This window comes from Punica granatum, chromosome 4 (assembly GCF_007655135.1).
Source record: "Punica granatum isolate Tunisia-2019 chromosome 4, ASM765513v2, whole genome shotgun sequence".
NCBI classification, from domain to species: domain Eukaryota; kingdom Viridiplantae; phylum Streptophyta; class Magnoliopsida; order Myrtales; family Lythraceae; genus Punica; species Punica granatum.
In genome coordinates this window covers 14,371,932-14,390,617 of record NC_045130.1, presented here as the reverse complement: position 1 = coordinate 14,390,617, position 18,686 = coordinate 14,371,932, and the positions used below count along the sequence as shown (strand labels likewise).

At 38.8% G+C, this 18,686-nt stretch overlaps 3 protein-coding genes across 4 annotated transcripts; 1 reads left to right on the top strand and 2 right to left on the bottom strand.

Annotated features, from left to right (window-relative positions):
- On the top strand, positions 1-2,210 carry LOC116202370 (spliceosome-associated protein 49). Of its 2 annotated transcripts, XM_031533907.1 has the most exons (4): positions 1-233; positions 929-1,140; positions 1,465-1,639; positions 1,835-2,210. In XM_031533907.1, the coding sequence occupies exons 1-4, from the start codon at positions 200-202 to the stop codon at positions 1,954-1,956; spliced, it is 543 nt and encodes a 180-aa protein (XP_031389767.1). In that variant the 5' UTR covers positions 1-199; the 3' UTR covers positions 1,957-2,210. The 2 variants fall into 2 exon arrangements, 1 of the variants encoding a protein (XP_031389767.1); XR_004156054.1 differs by lacking the exon at positions 929-1,140 and having other exon boundaries at positions 11-233.
- Positions 2,211-3,913: 1,703 nt separating this feature from the next.
- Positions 3,914-6,442, bottom strand: LOC116202769 (endoglucanase 3-like). The gene is made up of 6 exons (XM_031534381.1): positions 6,144-6,442; positions 5,293-5,796; positions 5,044-5,193; positions 4,819-4,930; positions 4,519-4,682; positions 3,914-4,412 (listed from the first exon to the last, which is right to left on the bottom strand). The coding sequence occupies exons 1-6, from the start codon at positions 6,348-6,350 to the stop codon at positions 4,080-4,082; spliced, it is 1,470 nt and encodes a 489-aa protein (XP_031390241.1). The 5' UTR covers positions 6,351-6,442; the 3' UTR covers positions 3,914-4,079.
- A 4,067-nt stretch (positions 6,443-10,509) lies between these two features.
- LOC116203358 (mannan endo-1,4-beta-mannosidase 5-like) lies at positions 10,510-13,585 on the bottom strand. The gene is made up of 4 exons (XM_031535047.1): positions 12,035-13,585; positions 11,543-11,860; positions 11,220-11,422; positions 10,510-11,131 (listed from the first exon to the last, which is right to left on the bottom strand). The coding sequence occupies exons 1-4, from the start codon at positions 12,440-12,442 to the stop codon at positions 10,768-10,770; spliced, it is 1,293 nt and encodes a 430-aa protein (XP_031390907.1). The 5' UTR covers positions 12,443-13,585; the 3' UTR covers positions 10,510-10,767.
- Positions 13,586-18,686: the final 5,101 nt, after the last annotated feature.

The window sequence follows — 18,686 nt, the reverse complement described above, 5'->3', positions numbered from 1 at the left end:
CTTCAATAAATCTTTCTTCTTTCTTGGTGCAAACCTTCTAATTCCCCTTTTACTACCAAAATTCCAATTTAGCACCAAAGACAGAGTCACTAAACGAGGAGAGTTCATCAGGTCGAACAGGCGGAGGCTGTCTGGAATCCGTGGCTTTGGTCTGGTACCGCTCCGCCATTCGACAACGTCAACGGAGTATCTCATCATCATGTCGGGAAACAGAGAACGCACAATGTTCATCGGTGAGCTTGCTCTCCTCAAGATTCTCCTCTTTCTCCCTTCTTGCTAACTGACCCATCTGCTAATTTGCCCAGCTGATCTTGTTCCCGTGGACTGTATTTCCTGGCTGGTGATAAATCAATCCAGGGTCGCGATTGTTTCGTGCTATCATACCAAAGCCCTAAACTTTTCTAGGGATAGCCGGATCTGTCACGAATTTGCCGCGAAATTTCGCGTCTTTTGTCTTGGTTTTGATTATCTTTCCGTTCCTCTGAGCCAAATTGTTGCTGCCCCACAACTTTGGGATTAGCGGTTGGCGTATTATTTTCGCTAGAGCAATTCTTCATTCTTGATTGTTACAGTCGGTGTTATTATCGTGGAGAAGTAGGAACTGGAATTTAACCGAGAATTGATCTGTGCGGGCCCGAGAGGTACCTTGTTTGGATACTGTCTTCTTCGTTGCAGTTGAGATGCCTGACAATCTTGTTTTGAACTGGGAAGCTGCCAATGCTGGGAGGGTTCTTATCAATTAGTATTGGGGATTGTATCATCTAGGACTAATTGAATTACTTAGTACAAGACAAGTGATCAGATTGCTGCTTTTACATGATTTTCATGGATTTATGTGTTCTAAGATACTGATTTGTTTGATTTGGGTATCCAGTTTCCTTTTTTTCTTTTGGCTTAAATTATTGACCATATTATTCACTGCGAACAGGTAATTTAGATGAGAGGGTCAGTGAGAGGGCGTTGTATGACATTTGCATACAAGCAGGAAGAGTAGTGAACTTGTACATTCCTCGAGATAGGGAAACGGACAGGCCCAAGGGTATTGCGTTTGCTGAGTATGAATCTGAGGAAATAGCAGAATATGCTGTGAAACTATTCTCTGGCCTCATTACTCTCTATAATCGAACGCTTCGATTTGCAGTATGTCCTCCAAATCTCACTTGTTGCTTGCTTCTCGCTCTTTCTTGCATCATGTCCTTTAAAAGAATCAGTACAAGTATGGAATTTCAGTCGCACGAGGCCTGTAGGCCTATTGACATTACTCTAAGAGGGATTACATTGCAACACATAGTCCGCTACTGTATTTGTGATTCTTTGATCTTTTAATGATGATGGTGCCATTTTTATTGCACAGCATCTTTTTTCAATGGTTGATAGAGTGCTTGTGCTTTGTGTATCTAGCAATCATTCTTGCTTTATAATTCTGTCTTCTTGAGCTTGACGGCGCCTTATATCTGTAAACAGATTTCTGGTCAGGACAGGGCCTCATCAAATGTTTCTGCTGCAAGCACAGGCACGCCCAACCAATCACAAAATTTGAGGGCGCCAACTGTGCAAAGTGATATGACGGAGAATTCCCAGCATCCTGCAGTGTTATCAACCCCATGTAGGTCAATGCCCTCTAGAAACTATTCTGAAGGTATCTCTCTCTCTTCCCCTCCACCTGCTCTTTCTCTTTACGTGGTTTGTTGTTTTCATTACCAAGAGTGCCTTGCTTTAGTTTAAGCACCTGTTTTTAATTCTTCAACTTAGTGGGCAGTACTTTCGTCCGTATTTGTTTATAGTTGCCTGAATGCTGAATAGAAGGTTTTCAATTGAATTCAAACTTCCTCAGGTGTGACAAACGAACCTGATGGTCATGGATCCCATTCCTATGGGCATAATTATGATTACAGTCGGAGAGTTTTTGGATCAACCTTGGATAGCAGTACCCGCACTAGATCAAGTCGCAATTAATCAAGTAACCCAGTGTCTTATCCCCCTTACTAGAGGACAAATTTGTTAATTTAGATATCCTCGTAATCTGTCCCTCTTGAACAGTACATGTTTATTTACAATCTCCTGTAAGTCTTGTGCTTGTGCTTTAGTGGACTTAGTTGCTCTTATCGATGATATATCCACCTTAATATGCTAACAACTGTTATGTACAGAACTGCTGTAATGGCTCTATGCGAAGATTGTGAACTACTTGATATCTTTTGCTTAGGCAATCTTCGTTTTAACTTAACTCTAAAAACATGGAGGAAATTTTTCATTTTGATTCGGGAACTCAGGTGAATGAGTTGATTCTATGTATTTTTCTCATTTGGGTGTGTTTGTTTTTTGAAAATTTTTTAACTCAACTCAACTCCACTTATCTTCAATTCAACATCACAATCATTACTTTTTTTTTTCATTTTTAAAATTTTTTTAACCATTCAATTCAATTTTTAATATTAAATTATCTCAACTATTCATTACTTTTTCACAATTCAACAACACAATTATTACTTAATCATTACTTTCTCTCAATTATTTATTACTTTTTCTCATTTTTTCTCATAATTCAACAATACAATCATTACAAACAAATTAAAATCAAAACTCAACTCTAAATCCAAACGCAAAACTTCTATCCTTTGAAAAATTAACGGTACAGTTATCCGTTAATGGTCACGGGGTCTTTGTCTATTAATTCCATACTGCAAAATGGCTGCCAACCCGTTGCACTTATTTGCTGTCTGACAAGAAAATATGTGTCTTTTCGGTTTTGGAACTTCCAGTTTTTCTACCTCTATTTCATTTGAGCCAGAAGATCATGTTTTTTATACATGCCTTTTCAATCGAATTATAAAAAAATCTGAAATTATAGAGAATGCTGCTTGTTGTGTTTTCCAACTCAAATAAGAAAGATTAGATGTTGTGAGGACTCATTATACATCTTTGCTTTCAACCAAGGAAAGATAAAATTTGTGAAATTAAAAGTATTGATAAAGCATAGAAATTGAAGTTCTTTGAGAAGCAAAGACAAATAAAACGTCAAGGGGACCCTTTTTTAAAAGATATAAGTGGACATTAGTATCCGAAACTCCTTGTTTAGGCGGTTATGGTGTTGTCATCCTTTACTTTCCTCAGGGTGTATTTGATCAATAATGCAAACTGATGATCGAAATTCCCTCAAACTTGCTACATGACATTGACCATCACTTTGAATTTTCTAGATCAGTTTTCTTTCTCAAAACTAGGGGTGACAATTCGTATTGTATCGTATCGTGTTTTTACGTGTCATGTCTAAATGAATTCGTGTCATCGAAGTCAGTACCCGTACACGACACGATTATTAAACGGGTCAAGTTTCATATACACGAACATGACATGTTTATATCCGTGTCAACCCGTACACGACACGTTTAAACTTATTTATCGAAATATGTCATAATCGGTACACGTATCCATACACGACACGATTATACTTGGATACCCAGACATGTTAATACAACCTGTTTATCCTATCTGGTTAACCATTCAAAATTAGGGTTAGTGGAAGGGTATTTTGGTAAATTCAATTAGACGGATTGACATATTACACGATTAAATAATACGATTAAACACGTCTAAATAAACAGGTATAATTGTGTATAATTGGATTACACGGGTTCAACTCGATAAAATACGCTTATTAACCGTGTTTAAACGGATTGGATCCGTTTAGACCGAATACTAAAAATGTCCAATCCGAACCCGTTTAACTTCGTATCGTATTCGTGTCGTGTTATCGTGTCGTGTCAGTTATTGTCGGCCCTACTCAAAACACGGTAGGTATCTTCCATTTACTCAAAATAAAAAAATCTGAAAATTTTGTCATGCCCTCATAAAAATGAATTTTGGGTCCAGTGCTTTGTATCTGTGCTGAGCATAGCAATGAGAGATTTCCTTTTGCTAGAAGTGTAATATTTCAATTAACTTAATAGATTAGGGCGGGTTGCTTGCCATGCCCTTACCAATTAATACATAAGCTTCCTACAATTTTGCTTGCTCTTTAATAGGCTGCTTTCAATCACCTAATAAGAGCACATCTATTTACACTTGTTTGATGGTGCTCAAGTTGAGTAGATTCCTGCAAAGTAGGCCAAAGGTCCAACAATGGCAGCATTAATGTAAGTAGCGGGTTCGGACTGACTATAGTCGGTTCTCTCATCCGAGTAGGCATCATTCTGATTTGGGCCCCCAACGATTGCTCCAGTTAGGATGTTGGGGTTCGGGTTTGAAGTATAGTAGCCCTGTTGGAAGCCTCCATCGCATCCTATTGCCTGTGGGTGGCTCGCCTGTGATGGCAAGGATGAACCTCTGTGGTGAATCCTCCTCGGGAAGTTCGCTCCGTAGCCTACCATGTACGACATCTTCTGTGGGTTTACTCCTAGTATGTAGTCCACCTGTATATAGATATTAATCAGACAGATTACTTTGGTGAATCCTAAGAAAGACCACACACACACACACAGAGGGACAGAGAGAGAGAGAGAGTGATAGGTTGTTTACCTGTTTCTTGGCAAGGTATTTTAGAGTACTTGGGGTCACCACCATGTTGCCGCAGCTAAAGGTGTGTTTTGCAGAGGACATATACTTGGAATATGTGGTTATTAGGGATGTTATCGATGTAACATACTGGAGGTTGCTTGCACTCATCTTATACATTAGTCCTCCTGTTTTTCAAAACCAAAGTGGGAAGTGATAACTTCAGTACTTGATCAAATATTTGTCAGCTTGAAATTAACGGCTTGGTTAGTAAATGTTCAAGGAGAGCTGAGTAAAAGGGCAGGCAGAGGTTCCTTTCTTTACCGGGGGTGTACTGTGTACTGGAAGAGGGAGAATTTGGCAGAATACGGCACATGAAATCTTCGGATTGTTGTCTGTACTGCTCGAAATTACTGTCCTTGTTCAGCAATGCTCTCTGCAAGAAAGGGATTCTCCTTTTGTTACCAGAAGTCGATGGGGAAGAGGACTGCACTTATTTTGCACAATCTGTGTTCAGGGTAGACTTGTACATGGTACGTAGAATATTACCCGAGATAGGAGAACGTATGCTCCTGCATATTTGTTGTCCCAGCTGAAGATGTCGGGAGAATCGTTTGCTCCCAAGGATTTGATGAAGTTGTAGTAGTAGACACTGTTCGTGGCTCTGAACAGCCATGCAGCCCCCCAAAGCAGCTCGTCCTGCAATTTTAATAGTAAGAGTCGAGGGTGGTTCTTGCTGTTTGGGATTCCAAGTTTATCTAACTGCCAGTTTTATTATAGGGTGATGTATGCGTTTACCTTGTAGCCAGAATAAGAGCAATAGAAAGGGCAAACAGCGTTGCCGAGGGAATCGCTGTAAGCGCCCCTATACTGTATTGCAAACTCCATCACCTTCTTTGCAGTCTTCAGCAGCCGAGCAGAGTACTTGGGGTCGGCCTTGCGGAAGACCAAGGAGGCAGCAGCAAGAGCTGCTGCAGTCTCTCCAGCCACATCAGAGCCCGGGTTGGAGGCAGATACAGAGTAGATGCTCCGGACAGTGTCCATGTCCTCAGGGCGCTCCCAGCAGTGGTGGTCGGCATTGGGGTCCCCGACTCCCACGTACAGCTTCCCAGGGGTGGCGGTAGCGCACTTGAGGAGGTAGTCGGTGGCCCAGCGGATTGCTGCCCTTGCATTTGGAAGCTGGCTCCCCAGGCGCTTCCCGTACTCGAGCGTGCCCCATGACAACATCGTGGTTGTGTACGCCATTGGGAAGTTGAACTTTACGTTGTCCCCTGCATCGTAGTAGCCTCCTGATAAGTCCACCTGCCCATGCCATGCCCGGTGCAAAATGTTAAGGACCATGCAAATGTTGCACTCTTTCTTTATGTATTTAGTTATATGATCAAGGGAGAGGTGGTAGCCCCCTAAGGTCTTGGTTGCCTAACCTATATTTCGATGGGAGTTATTTCTCGTGACCTTAAGTAAGGTTCAAGCTCGAGGCCATTAATATCGAGTTTTTCCATTTTGTTTATCGTTATGCCCAATCTAAGCTGACAACAATGTTCAAATTGATAACTGGTTCCTGCTCCATGTGGTAGGGGAGGAAAGATAAGCGCTTGCTGGAGTGGAAGTGAAAGGCTAAGGAATAAGCGCAATGCGTGCAAACTTACTTGGGCAAGATGGCCATCAGTGAGGCCGGAATTGGACCTCCAGCTAACTAGCTGGTTAACCGGGAGCCTCCCGGACCTCTGGCCTTGGAAGAAGAGTATCGACTTTGCGAGGGCGTCTCTGTAGTTTGGGTTGCAGTGGACACAACCAATCACATAAGCGACAACGAGCACCAAGAGGACCCACGAAGAGGAGGCTGACCTGCCCATATCTCGGCTGGCTAGCTAGTGGACTACTCAAGTCCGATAAGAATCTATGTAATGTACCAACTGATTAGGGCTTTTTTTTTTTTTTTGCTTAATTTAGGTTATGACTTTGGATAGAGAAGAGAACCCTTTATATATAGATTTGGATTGGATTAGGAGGGAAAAGAGACCCAATCAGCATCCGCAACCAATGGCTTTATTGAAATCACCCAAGTCTTCATTTCTAAGGTTTTGAGTGATTCAAAAGTGGATGAGGGGTTATGAATTTGTATAGTTAATTAAAAAAGAAGAAAATTTTGAACTCTTTCTTGTCACTTTATTACGAGAAAGAATGCGATCTATCTAAGATTCTTTTTTCTTGACTATCTTGTTTAAGGCGTGTTAATAATTGTTACTAGAGTAATTAAACGTGTTTTGTTAGTTAAGCAACGTGCCATGGCATGATGACTGGATAAGACATTACTAATTGTGTTTGGGGTGGGCCGACCGGCGCATGCAAACATGCAATCTTTAACAAAGGGATCAAGAAACTGTCTCCAACCATAAAAACCGCAAAGTTAACGGCTACTGCTTTTGAAAATAAAAATGAAAATTTCTTGGTAATTATTGTAAAATGCTTTTATTATGGGGTTTTTTTTCCACGTTGGATTTTTTGACCAAGAAATTAATGTAAAGCTGAGGCAGCGCGATTGGCGCCATTCATTAGGAGCACGACTAGACTAACCTTGGATCGCGCTAAAAGAAAGCGGCGCTGATTATATTAAATTGCAATCAAAATGAAAATCGAAAAAGAAAAAGAAAAAGAAAATTGATTCTTTTTTTTTTAATTAAATTTAGGAGCCTGTCTAGCAGCTTTCAACTTAAATTGGAACCACTTTCCTTAATTTCATATTCCTTTTCACCTGGACATCTTTTTATTTTCGTTGTAGTTTGCGAAATGCCGATTTCTTGTCACATCGTGTCGAATGCGATGCAGTAGTTTGACTCGTATAATTGATGGTATACATGGATAAGAGAATGAAGTATGGATCGTTTGAACAGAGAGGATTTTATATTCGGGTTGATCGAAGAAAGAGCTGGTCTCATCCGTTCATGTATCTCAAGTTGCTTCAATAATTGCATATGTTTACGTATATTCGACTATTGAGATCGATTGGGATGCACGGGTTGAATTTAATCGTATCTATATATATATAAAAAAGAAGAGTTTGTACGTCTTTTCATGCATTGCATTGTGCTTTGGGATTGAATACAATTACTTATGTCAAAAGGATTCTCCACACGAAGTTGCTACCTTCATCTTTACTCCTTCAGTCTTATCTCTATTGGGGAAGTACAATAATATCTCGTTATGATTATCATCATTGTCATGTACATGCATACATGTATACATACATACATACGTATGTACGTACATGGAAATTTACGTTCCCTATGTGGTTAAGAAAAGAAAAATTATATATTTTCCTTTAAGAAAACTACAACCAAATTCGAGATGGATGAGTCTTTCGAAAAATAAAATGCCGTATTTGGTACGACGGAAAGGAAAGTCAATAGAATCCTTGTAAATTTCGGGGCAATTTTATTTCGTTTCCTTCTTATAATTCACCTACTAACGAATATGTGCATATTGTGAGCTAAAAGAACCAATAATTAATTGCCAATTAGAGAAAAAGGGGGTGTGCTGGCACACGTACTTGTCTAATATCGAGAGATTTCATATTTGATTCAAAGTAGTGAGACTACTCATTATACTAGACCTATGGACATCTTTTATAACCGAAAATATTAATTGGCAAGATACATATGCATGTTGTGTATATAAGTCTACAACTATTGTATAGTTGACCGTGAAAATTAGTTGGGCAAAGCTAGAATGTTTCTCGATAGAAAGAAAATTGAGGACCAACATGAGTTGGTTCACGCGGTTCGGCGTTTATTCTCCTTAAGTAAAGTATCGGGTTCGAGTATTGTGAATGGAGAAAATCCACGTTTACCCCTTAGTGGGCCAACCCGCCTCGTTTGAATTAGTCGGAGGAGTGAACACCAAAAAAAAAATACGAAAATTGAGGTTAAGTTGTAGTATTTTCAGAATAATGACATGCAGATGGCTCCGTATACTCTTTTATTTCCATTTTGCTATCTTTTTCTAGACTCGTGAACTCTTTTTTGTATTCAAAAATAAGGAGAAAAAAAATGAAATACAGAAAGTGGGAGATGGAATAAAGAAAGCACACATATATGTGAAAATGGGTGAGGATACTAGAAGGGCGTACATGAAGATCCGTAAGGAGTTTAGGGAACATAATTGGAATATAAAATATTTTTTATGCGGAAAGGTTTGCCACAATAAAAAAATTCAAGCATATTCAAAGTCTATGAAGCCGTACACTTTACCTTTACTGCTCTAATCTCTCTTGGAGAAATATCATATGGATAATGATAATACACGCATATATATATATATATATATATAATCCTCAATGTATATATATATACATATACCTTAATTATGCTTCAAGTTGTCTTTTGCTATGGAATGATCGATAAAAAAAAAATCAGAAAATAAGAGCCTAATTGAGTTTCTCAATATCATGATTCACACCGAAAAAAGTAAAATCAGACATAAGCAGATCAAGCTGCTCAATTGAAAAAGGAAAATTACAAAATACCACTTGTATGTGAGAAAACGCTATATACTTTGATCGATTGTGCAAATAAGTTACTTTTCGACTGCATTTCGACGACCGAACGACATGATATAAGAGGGAAATGGGATGGGAGTTATAATCCCAAAGATAGACAACATCCTAGTAAAATCATTGGAGCGTGTAAAGTTTTGGAATTAGATATGCAAGTGCAATAACACAGATACCCTCATTTTTCATTTTCAATTTTTAGAATATATTATATTTTTTAAAATAATTTGTATATTAAGGTAAAAAGAAGAACTGATATGGGAGAGGGATGGAGGGTTCGATGCCAGCCACTACTACCCTGGCGAGGTCGCTAATGGCCCGGCGAGATCGCCAGTGGCCTCTCCTATAGTTGTGGTAGCCGACGTCGAGCCTGACCGTCCCAAATCAGTTGCTCCTCCTCTTCTCTTAAAGAGAGAGAGAGAGAGAGATGGGATGGGAGGGATCCGCCCTTCTTCTTTCCTCAATACTTCTTACAGTAGTTTTCGAAAATATTATCCTAAATCCTCCCTAAATCCACCTTATTATTGGGATTAACTTCTTAATAATTATATTCCGGTGAATTTTTGACCCAGTCCGTATCATGTCGTCACCGAATATGGGTTTAGGATTCTAGAAATTATCCTATCCACTCTATACTCGGCCGACCAAATGTGGCCTTGTTATCTTCACTGAGCAGTAGATGGTACTCTTAAGATTTCGAACTGAACATCAAATCCATTTTTATTTGGCCAAGAGAAATTTGTCGATGAGCTTTAAAATGCTAAAGCGTAGGAGAGATCCAGGGGCAAGGTCTCGATATTGTCCCAAATAACCTGCACTTTCTTTCTTCAGCTCTGTAGGCATTATTGGGCTTGTCCTGACAATTTTCTCTCCCATCGTATTTCGGCCTATGTATTGTTATCAGGCCTTTCCTCCATTCCAGCTGGGCCTCAAACTCTCAGTCCGGTCCCGGTTGTTCAGGATTTCCGGCGAGGGCAGCACCCGCTTGGACGGCTGGTTTCACTCTCATTTGCCGGAATTATTCGAGTTCAACCGGCAACTTCTATCATGAGGGCTATAGGTGTGTCATGAAGCTTATAATAAGATCGCAGATTTCAAAGCCAGACTATTTACTGTTCATGACCAGGAAATGTGCAGTTGTCACGGACTAGTCAGGAGTCTCACGACAGCATATAACTTCTGAGATATATGAACAATCATACGCATCCCTCAAATGAACCCATATAATTTATAGCTTCTCTTCCCCATCACATCTGCAGTCGATGGAATAGCATATGTGCTGGAAAGTGAGTTCAATTGTGAAGAACCTGAGCCGCTCCCGAGCTCTATCAGGCTTGATTTGGGGACAAATCCCATTCGAGCTTCCCAAGCTCCAGCCAAACTCGACAACCGAGCAATAAGGCTTGTGATTCGAACCGGTCTCCTTGATGAATTTAATGGATCAGTCAGTCAGGTGGCCCAAGAGACAAAAACATGTCGTTTTTATTTGTCTATAGCTTATTTCAGGAATCAAAGGTGGTACCACAGTACAATATCTCTCCGACTACATAAGCTTTAACTGATTCCATAACTAACTATAGCCGACTTGACGGTCAAGTCGTTATGAAAATGCGAATACCTACCTACGGACACACGCGAAGTTAACTTTTGGACTATAACTAGAATGAGTAGCCGTGTGAACTAGTGCACCATGCCGATTGCTAGCTAATCTCTGGTCAAGCTCAGAGGGTATGTTCCAGTGCTGCCATTTTGCTTGACTGCTGGGCTATTATGCTATTAGTTGACGGTTCCTGCGACAGCACAATCTCGTACCCATCATCATAAGAGTCCATCCCTTCTGCCAGTATCTGCCACACCAGTCCCCCTCCAAAAGCCCCTCCGTTCCTGGCGAGGTCGTAGATGTCTGCATAGACGGCACTCATGTAGGAGTCTCTGACGTCCAAGCTATAATCCGGGTCCTTCTTGGATTTCCCAAACTCGGTGAAGACCAAGGGCTTCCCTATTATCGTCCTGGAGTCTTCCAAGTGACTGTCCATCCACCGCTGCACAAAGTTTGTTTGAGCATTCTCGTCTTGACCAGATAACCTGCATGTACGTACTCATTGATCAATTACTTATACTATAGTCAGTGCATGTCTGTTTATAATTAGTGATATGGAATAGCTGATCATACCAAACATCAGGATATGCATGGATTGTTCCGAAATTGATCTCTTTAACAAGATTGCTCTTGATAAAATCCGTCCCAACTTGATATCCAGGATTGTATTGCTTCCTGTCGGGAACGGAATCTCCAAAGAAACCTTCCATTCCTACTGCCAACAAGTGCTTCTTGTCAATGGACTTCACATATGGTGCCATCTCTTGAACCCACTCCTGCATATATGCCCATAATCAATCATCATTCAGCATCAGGAGGAAACAGTTCTGATGCACGTTTTGATTATCCACATGTACGTATTGCTATATCGTAAAGCAAAGAAGCAATGTACGTACATTGACAGTGTTGCCAGAGTAATCCACTTGGCAACGAGGTTCATTCATGAGTTCCCATGCCATGACAGTAGGATCATCTCTGTACGCGATTCTAGTGATGGTGTTGACCCTCGTGAGCACTTTCTGCACGTGATTCCTGTAGTACCCCTTGACCACTTCATTCGTGTAGAAATCATCATCCCCGTCGATAGTTTCCCCAGCATTCCTGGCCCACTGGACATACTGAGGCCTTCCTCCAAAGTCATGGTAGTTATTGGTCAAGCTCAGAATCAAGCGGATCCCATATCTTGTGGCCTCGGATATCACAAAATCAAGTGCCTGAAATAGGGGAAGTACACGGCCATTTGGTACATTAACTAATTGTCATGCGGCGGGGATTTTCCTATCTATAGTACGGCAGCTTATATAAATAGGAAGGGCTGATGATAGTGGTATGATACAAAAGTAAATAAAATAGACACATAAATAAATATATGTATATAACCTAATCACCTGGAATACACGCTCATCATACACGGCAGGAGAAATCTGGAGAGCACCATCGCCACCATCGCTGAAGGCCCATGTCCGGCAGACAGTGAGCCCTGCTGCAGAGGCCTCACGAAATACATCAGAGACCTTGTTGCGATTGGAGGGCTCCGTGGCCACATTCATCATCCAGTAGGAGTTGAAGCCATTAAAGAGGAAAAGGGAACCATTGAGGTCAAACTGTGTTCCCCTAACCTGAACAAATCCTTCCCCAAGAGGAGTGGCCACTTCTTCATTATAGTTATCGTCATTGTTGTTTCTGTTATGATGATGCTTGTGAAGTTTTCGAGCATCAATGCAGCAAGCTATGGCAGCTATGATCACGAATAACATGATCGACCCCAGAAACAGTACCGATTTCAAGCCTGCCATGGTATTTGGTTTCTGGAATTAGAAATGTTTCCTTGGAAAGGGAAGGAAAGAAGAGGATTGGTGTGAGGGATTGGGGTGGGGATTGGCTGCTATTTATAGTGAAATTCTGTGGGCCTCACACGGAAAGAACGAGAGATTGCGTTAAGGGAAAGGTGGGAGGGTCTGTTAACATTGTACCGGCCGGAAGGGGATCGCCAGAGGGGAGAGCGAGAGAGGTAGATGACATTAATTATCTGCATGCACTGCATGTAAACATGTAAACGGGTTGTGCTGAGATTAGGGAGCAGAGTCGATAGAGTGAGAAGCTGTTGGTAAGAGAAAAAAAAAAACAAACCATAAGAAAATAACAACGAATGGATAAACATTAAAGAATGCAGTGCTGTTTCCAATGTGACTGCTCGGATTTCCTGTATTTATAACGCAAACTGAGGAAGGAGGCTTAGTGCAGTGTAATAGGTCGCAGGTTCTGAATCAAAAGGTTCCGGTTTGATCGTCTAACTTCCCATGTCCCTTTATCCCCATTTCCTATCCTTGTAATGAACTCAAGGGCTTTCCTTATAAACGACAGGAAAAATAACGGAGATCAGTTTTTCTTGTTGAACTTGTCCAACACAGGTGAGCGAGCCAGCTAGCTAGCGACACGGCAAGGATATATATATATATATATATTTAAAAACCTTTGGCATCAAAATTACCAGATCGAACTCTTTTACGAACCTTTAATTAATTACGGGGGGAAGAAGGAGGAGGAGGAAGAAGCCTTCTCGGGAATATGATGAGGGGTGAGAGAGGATGAGCCGCAACCGAGGATGGGCCCTGAAATTTGGTTGGTTATGCATGGGCATGCATTGCGGCTGCAACGGCTGATAACTTGCTCCCATGTGCTCTGATGATGCAAGCCATGTAATCCAATATCAACATATATGTTGATTCATTCCGATGAAACAGGCGATGCAAGATTCACTTGGACTTGGGAGCCCTTCGGTGCCAAGAATTGGCGCAAGTTAATAGTACCTGCAGATATTTTCATAATAGAACTAAGATGCATTTTATCAGAAAGACAACACAACTTGGTTTGCATTTCGAACGATATCCGGTATTTTTTTTTCCCTTCTACGCATGCGGTTTTATGAATGTCAAAACCGAACCTGGGTGAGTTTTATTGCAGTTCGACATGTATGTGCAATTGTGCATGCAGTAGCTCCTCAGAATAGGTCTAGAATCAAATGTTCCCTGCAGTTGGAAGCGGCCATTTGTGTACAGTTATAATCAAATAGCCTTTAATGCTCGATCTCCCGACTGGATTAGTTAGATCCCATCGGTCTCTGGATACCAGAGTACACACCGAAAAAAAATAATTATGTTCTATTATACTAGCCAACCATTCATGCATTGCACAGGTTTTTAATATGTTTCTTTTATTCAAAATTGCACTAAAATCTTTTAGAAAACAAATACCATAATTGAAGCATTTGCTATTCAATAAACTCGTATTCCAATAGATTTAACAAGACATTAAAAAAATTCATACATAATTTAATGTCATCAAATTAACATATGGAACAATTATTTTAAATTCTTTCGGCAAGTGATTTTTCTAACAACCACATAGTATTTTCAATTAAAAGTCGGAGATGTTGATAACTCAACCAATTAACTTATAAATTATTTAATTTAATTTTTAAAGAAATGATAAAATAATATTTAGACATGCCTAATATATTTTTCTAATTAACCTCTTTTATGTAATATTTAAATTACAATGATGTTTATATATATATATATGTAACTTTTATAAATTTGGAGATATCTTCATAAAATTATAATCAAAATCACAATCAACATCGAAATAAACACATGTAAATTTGCTACTAAAAAATTATTAATACTTTAAATTTTCTATAATGAACTATAAAGACAATATTAAATGAATTATTATATATACAAATTTCTTCATTTAACATGACTGATGTAAAAGTTATACAATACATATACTTAAATTATTGCAATGTTAATAAGAGCAAAATATCTACATACAACAATCACTTTAACTATTTAGAGCATAATCTCCTATTACAAAAGCTAATATCCATTCGGTGCATAAAAAATTTAAGATTCATTTTGTCATGAATCATTTTCGAGAAAACAAAATTCGAACCTCATTCTTCTGCAGTTGATGTTACGAATCAGCCTCACTCGATTGGTTCCAGTAGGGGACGCGGATGCTACTCCTACCTCAATTCTTGACTGGAGGGGACACCAAAGGCCTCTGCCCTTCCACCAGGGATGCGGCTCGGGCGTAGTGGTCTGGACGCCTAAAATTGACTTTTATAGAAAATAAAATTAATTGTTTATACTAATACATGCATAATAAATTGGACAATTCAACTTTTTTTTTTCGGTGTGAACCTGGGTATTTGGAAGCCCAATTGGACCCCGACTAATCCAGTCTAGCCCGGTCGACCCATTAAGAGGTAAAACTCTCCCAGTGTGGATTTTCTGCATTCACAATGACTCTAACCCAAGATCTTGTTTAAGCAGAACAAGCACTGAACCGCTTGAACTAACCCATGTTGGTTGGACAATTCTACTTTACATTATAAATTATAGATGTGTTGTGTAGTTAATTTCAAAAGAATTACGAAAACTAATGCCTTAGATTCAGAATGCTATGTTACTCTTTTCAGTTAAAAGGGAGGTCCATGATTTAGTACAAGGAAATATAAAATTTAATAAAGGGGTATGTGTGATTCCATGAGGAGAATCAAGCCTAAAATCGTACTTCACTACACCGCACCTCCATTCTCTGATATTCCATTGCTCTGAGTGGAGCCATCGTTCATGTACTATGGTCTTTTCGATCCTGATCAACTTCTCCTCATGATATCTTATCTTATTGAATTCCGCCGCCCTTACGTACATTGTTGCGTGGTATCCGTTTCTCAAGCTGCAATCCAAATGTCTAAGACTGAGAGAGATAAATCTAGCTTATAATTATAAGGGGAAATATTTCAATGCCCGGAACTTGTTCAGTTCGTTACGTTTTTGTTGTCAACCAATAACAACGCATAACAAATCTGGTAGTAAGAGGAATCACGCACAACGGTAGTGGTCTCAACTCATAGTCTTCCCCATTAATTTGCAGTTGATTGAATCTATATTATGTACTTGCCAGCAATACGTACTGAAGTTAATATCCTCCATGAATCATGCAGTAGAAATGCAAAATAACATGCTGTACATATTTCGAGAAAGCGGATTGAGATATATAAATAAGGCGCAAAGGCGATGAATTGGATGCAAATAAGTTGACCCGGGTGCAGATATAGTAATCGAAAAAGCCAATCCACATATCGAGGAGAGAATAACGTTGGTGAGAGAGCACATTATGGTGTGTTTGGTTTTAGAGTTAAAGTAATTTTGATTTTGATTGTGGAAAATGACAAATGATTGTGTAGTGTGTTGAATTAAAGTTAAATTAAAATTTTTGACTTGGAAAATGTGTATTTTTATTGTGTAGTGTGTTGAGTTAAAGTTAAAGTTAAAATTTTTGTGATTTTAACTGCGAAACCAAACGGAGTTAATATCTCTGGGCTTACAGGTAGAATATATATGTATGGAGACTTGAAGAAGACGATATATGGAAATCGGTTAGCAGAGTAAAATGCACATCCCACATGCACATATATATACGTATTACGAAAATAAGTATGTGATCTTCCAACTTGAAAATAAATTTAAAATAAACAAGCAACCTGCCTTTGCTATTCTTTTTTGGCGTGTACCATGATATCTGGAAGTCCAACGGGGCCAACTAATGCAATTTGAGCGGGATTGGTTCATTAAGAGGTAAAACTATTCTAATATGGATTTTTTCCATTTAGTATCCACATTTCAGCAAAATACATTAACAATATAAAAAATTGAAATCAATATAAAAATTTAAAAAATCTCATGGAGGGGGGTTTATGGAGAAAATATTAGATATGACTAACACACCAAACAGACATGTGTAAATTTCAATTAAATGTCAACGGAAATGCAAATGAAATAGGTGGTGTGAGCTCCATGTGATAATATATCAAAAGATCCGATTGGAAGTTAAATACCACACAACGATAATGTATATATTAGTCTCGCTTAATATTTTCTCGGGAATATGTGTGGAGGGTGGATGCGGTCTATTGTTTTTTTTTTTTTGTTTAAGTTAGACCCATAGATCTCTTTAATACATTGAAATAGAAATCATAACAGCTAATAAAGGGGTATGGGCAGTCCCCAACAAGTATCGAATCTAAAACTCATTGATTACCGGGTGAAAGCACGCACAACTGCCCATGAACCTATTGGTTTTTATAAGCCGAATATATGATATTCTCGTTTCCCCGGTTTCCAGCATTTTGCTGCTTTCATTTGAGTACATAACAGCGGACTTCTTGCGAACCAATCACATGGCCTTTCTATAAATAGTATTATCTGCATGGATGAATTTATTCAGGGATTACTACATGTATACTTACAAAAAAAAATAAAAAAAATTACTACATGTATACACTATTCGTTAATTGGTCGTACTTGGCGACAGTTTATTAATCTTTTACGGGCATACAAATAACAAGAAACTGAACGATATGCCCTTCACGATCGATTTGATAGATAAGCTCAAGTTGTCCGCTGGGTTGCCCATATGGAAAACAACTTACTGATCGAAGCACTGGAAGAAGATAAGAGATCATGAGGATAGTTGTGTTTGTGTCAATAAACAAGCGAGTGAGAACGCATGCAAATCTGTGTACCATTTTCTCTATGAACTTGTTTTTGTACCCGTACGTTGTACAGGAACATTTTTATCTGTGTATTTTTTTTATTCATTTATTTTATCTGGTGGAGAATGGGTCTAAGGAATTCTACTTTTTATTTATCAATAATATATTTTATAAGATGTATAAGTGTATGTCTTGTAGACATAGAAGAAGAAGAAGGATGTACGAAATGAGCATAAAAATTTCTTTTTCATTTTCATAATTTCCATAAATTAAACTGTTAAATTTTATTCAAAAAGTTCTTTCAAGTGTACTGAAGAAATTAGTAAATGGACTTATTTTACATTATTTATTTATATATTTATCCTTTTAACCTTATATTATTTTGACATTTGTCTTTCTAATTCTATTTAATGCGTTGTAAACAACCTTATATATATATATATATATATAAATAATGTGATTGACGTGTACATGCAGACGGTTGGATGTGATCATTCCCGAGGTGACTAATGGATATTAGAAATTAAATTCCTGTAAACCCTGGGATTGCATATGCTGAAATCCTTAAGTTGATGACTTAATTGGAAGCGCACCTAAATTCATTGCGGAAGTTGAAAGCACTGGTTAGTGGTCTTCCAAGTCTATACATATAACCACGGGTGGTTTCTCTCTCTAAGCAATATGGCCTCGGTAGAATGGTTCCTTTAACATATGACTTGAGGACTATAACCCCTTAATTATAGTTAATTATTTGAGGTTATTGTAATTTCAAATTTCTTCCATCATAAAATCAGAAATTATCTTTTGATATCATATCCCATACTCTAAAGGGATATCTTTTTTTTCCCCCCTGCTCGGCAATCAGTGAGTGTCCATTGATGACAAGAATAGATACACAGGGAAATGTCCAGAAAGGTATATTACAGAGACAAAAAAATACAATAGATCCTCCTAGATCACTGTAAAAGGAAAATATACGTGATTGAAGTACATCAATAAAACAAAGATGCAATTGCAGAAAGCGTTCCAGTTTCTATAATATGTTCTTAATCTCTTGCACCTACATTCTATATGGATTCCAATAAAAATTGGGAAGCAGAGCATAATACAAATCCATAAAGAGATTGCTACTACTGTGGAAACAGAGAAGCAGAGTCAAGGGGAGCCTTGGGCCGGTACTCGGTGTAAGAAACTTTCACAGATCACGCTCTTAGGCCAATATAATCAACTAATTCCTAAACAACTCAATCCCTAGATAGTCAAACCAATTCAGCGAGGATTCCTTAATTGTTCAAACCGGCGATAGTCAAACTAATTAAAACCAGCTAAACTAATAGACTAAGGTACCTAAGCTTTCTTGATCTGTTTAAACTAGTGAGTGTCGTCATGGAACCGAGACTTGAAAAAAAAAACTAACAAAAAAGGGCACGAACCACAAAAGATTGGTTTTCACAAGCAATTGGTAGGATCAATTAGGC

Excerpts from the sequence above, each read along its gene's own strand:
- LOC116202370 (XM_031533907.1), top strand. The coding sequence starts at position 200 with ATGTCGGGAAACAGAGAACGCACAATGTTCATCG. Across the intron at positions 1,141-1,464 it reads ATCGAACGCTTCGATTTGCA|ATTTCTGGTCAGGACAGGGC; the intron begins GTATGTCCTCCA and ends ATCTGTAAACAG. Across the intron at positions 1,640-1,834 it reads CTCTAGAAACTATTCTGAAG|GTGTGACAAACGAACCTGAT; the intron begins GTATCTCTCTCT and ends AAACTTCCTCAG.
- LOC116202769 (XM_031534381.1), bottom strand. The coding sequence starts at position 6,350 with ATGGGCAGGTCAGCCTCCTCTTCGTGGGTCCTCTTGGTGCTCGTTGTC. Across the intron at positions 5,797-6,143 it reads CTGATGGCCATCTTGCCCAA|GTGGACTTATCAGGAGGCTA; the intron begins GTAAGTTTGCAC and ends TGGCATGGGCAG. Across the intron at positions 4,683-4,818 it reads CAGTACACAGTACACCCCCG|GAGGACTAATGTATAAGATG; the intron begins GTAAAGAAAGGA and ends TTTGAAAAACAG.
- LOC116203358 (XM_031535047.1), bottom strand. The coding sequence starts at position 12,442 with ATGGCAGGCTTGAAATCGGTACTGTTTCTGGGGTCGATCATGTTATTC. Across the intron at positions 11,423-11,542 it reads ACTCTGGCAACACTGTCAAT|GAGTGGGTTCAAGAGATGGC; the intron begins GTACGTACATTG and ends GCATATATGCAG. Across the intron at positions 11,132-11,219 it reads CATGCATATCCTGATGTTTG|GTTATCTGGTCAAGACGAGA; the intron begins GTATGATCAGCT and ends ACGTACATGCAG.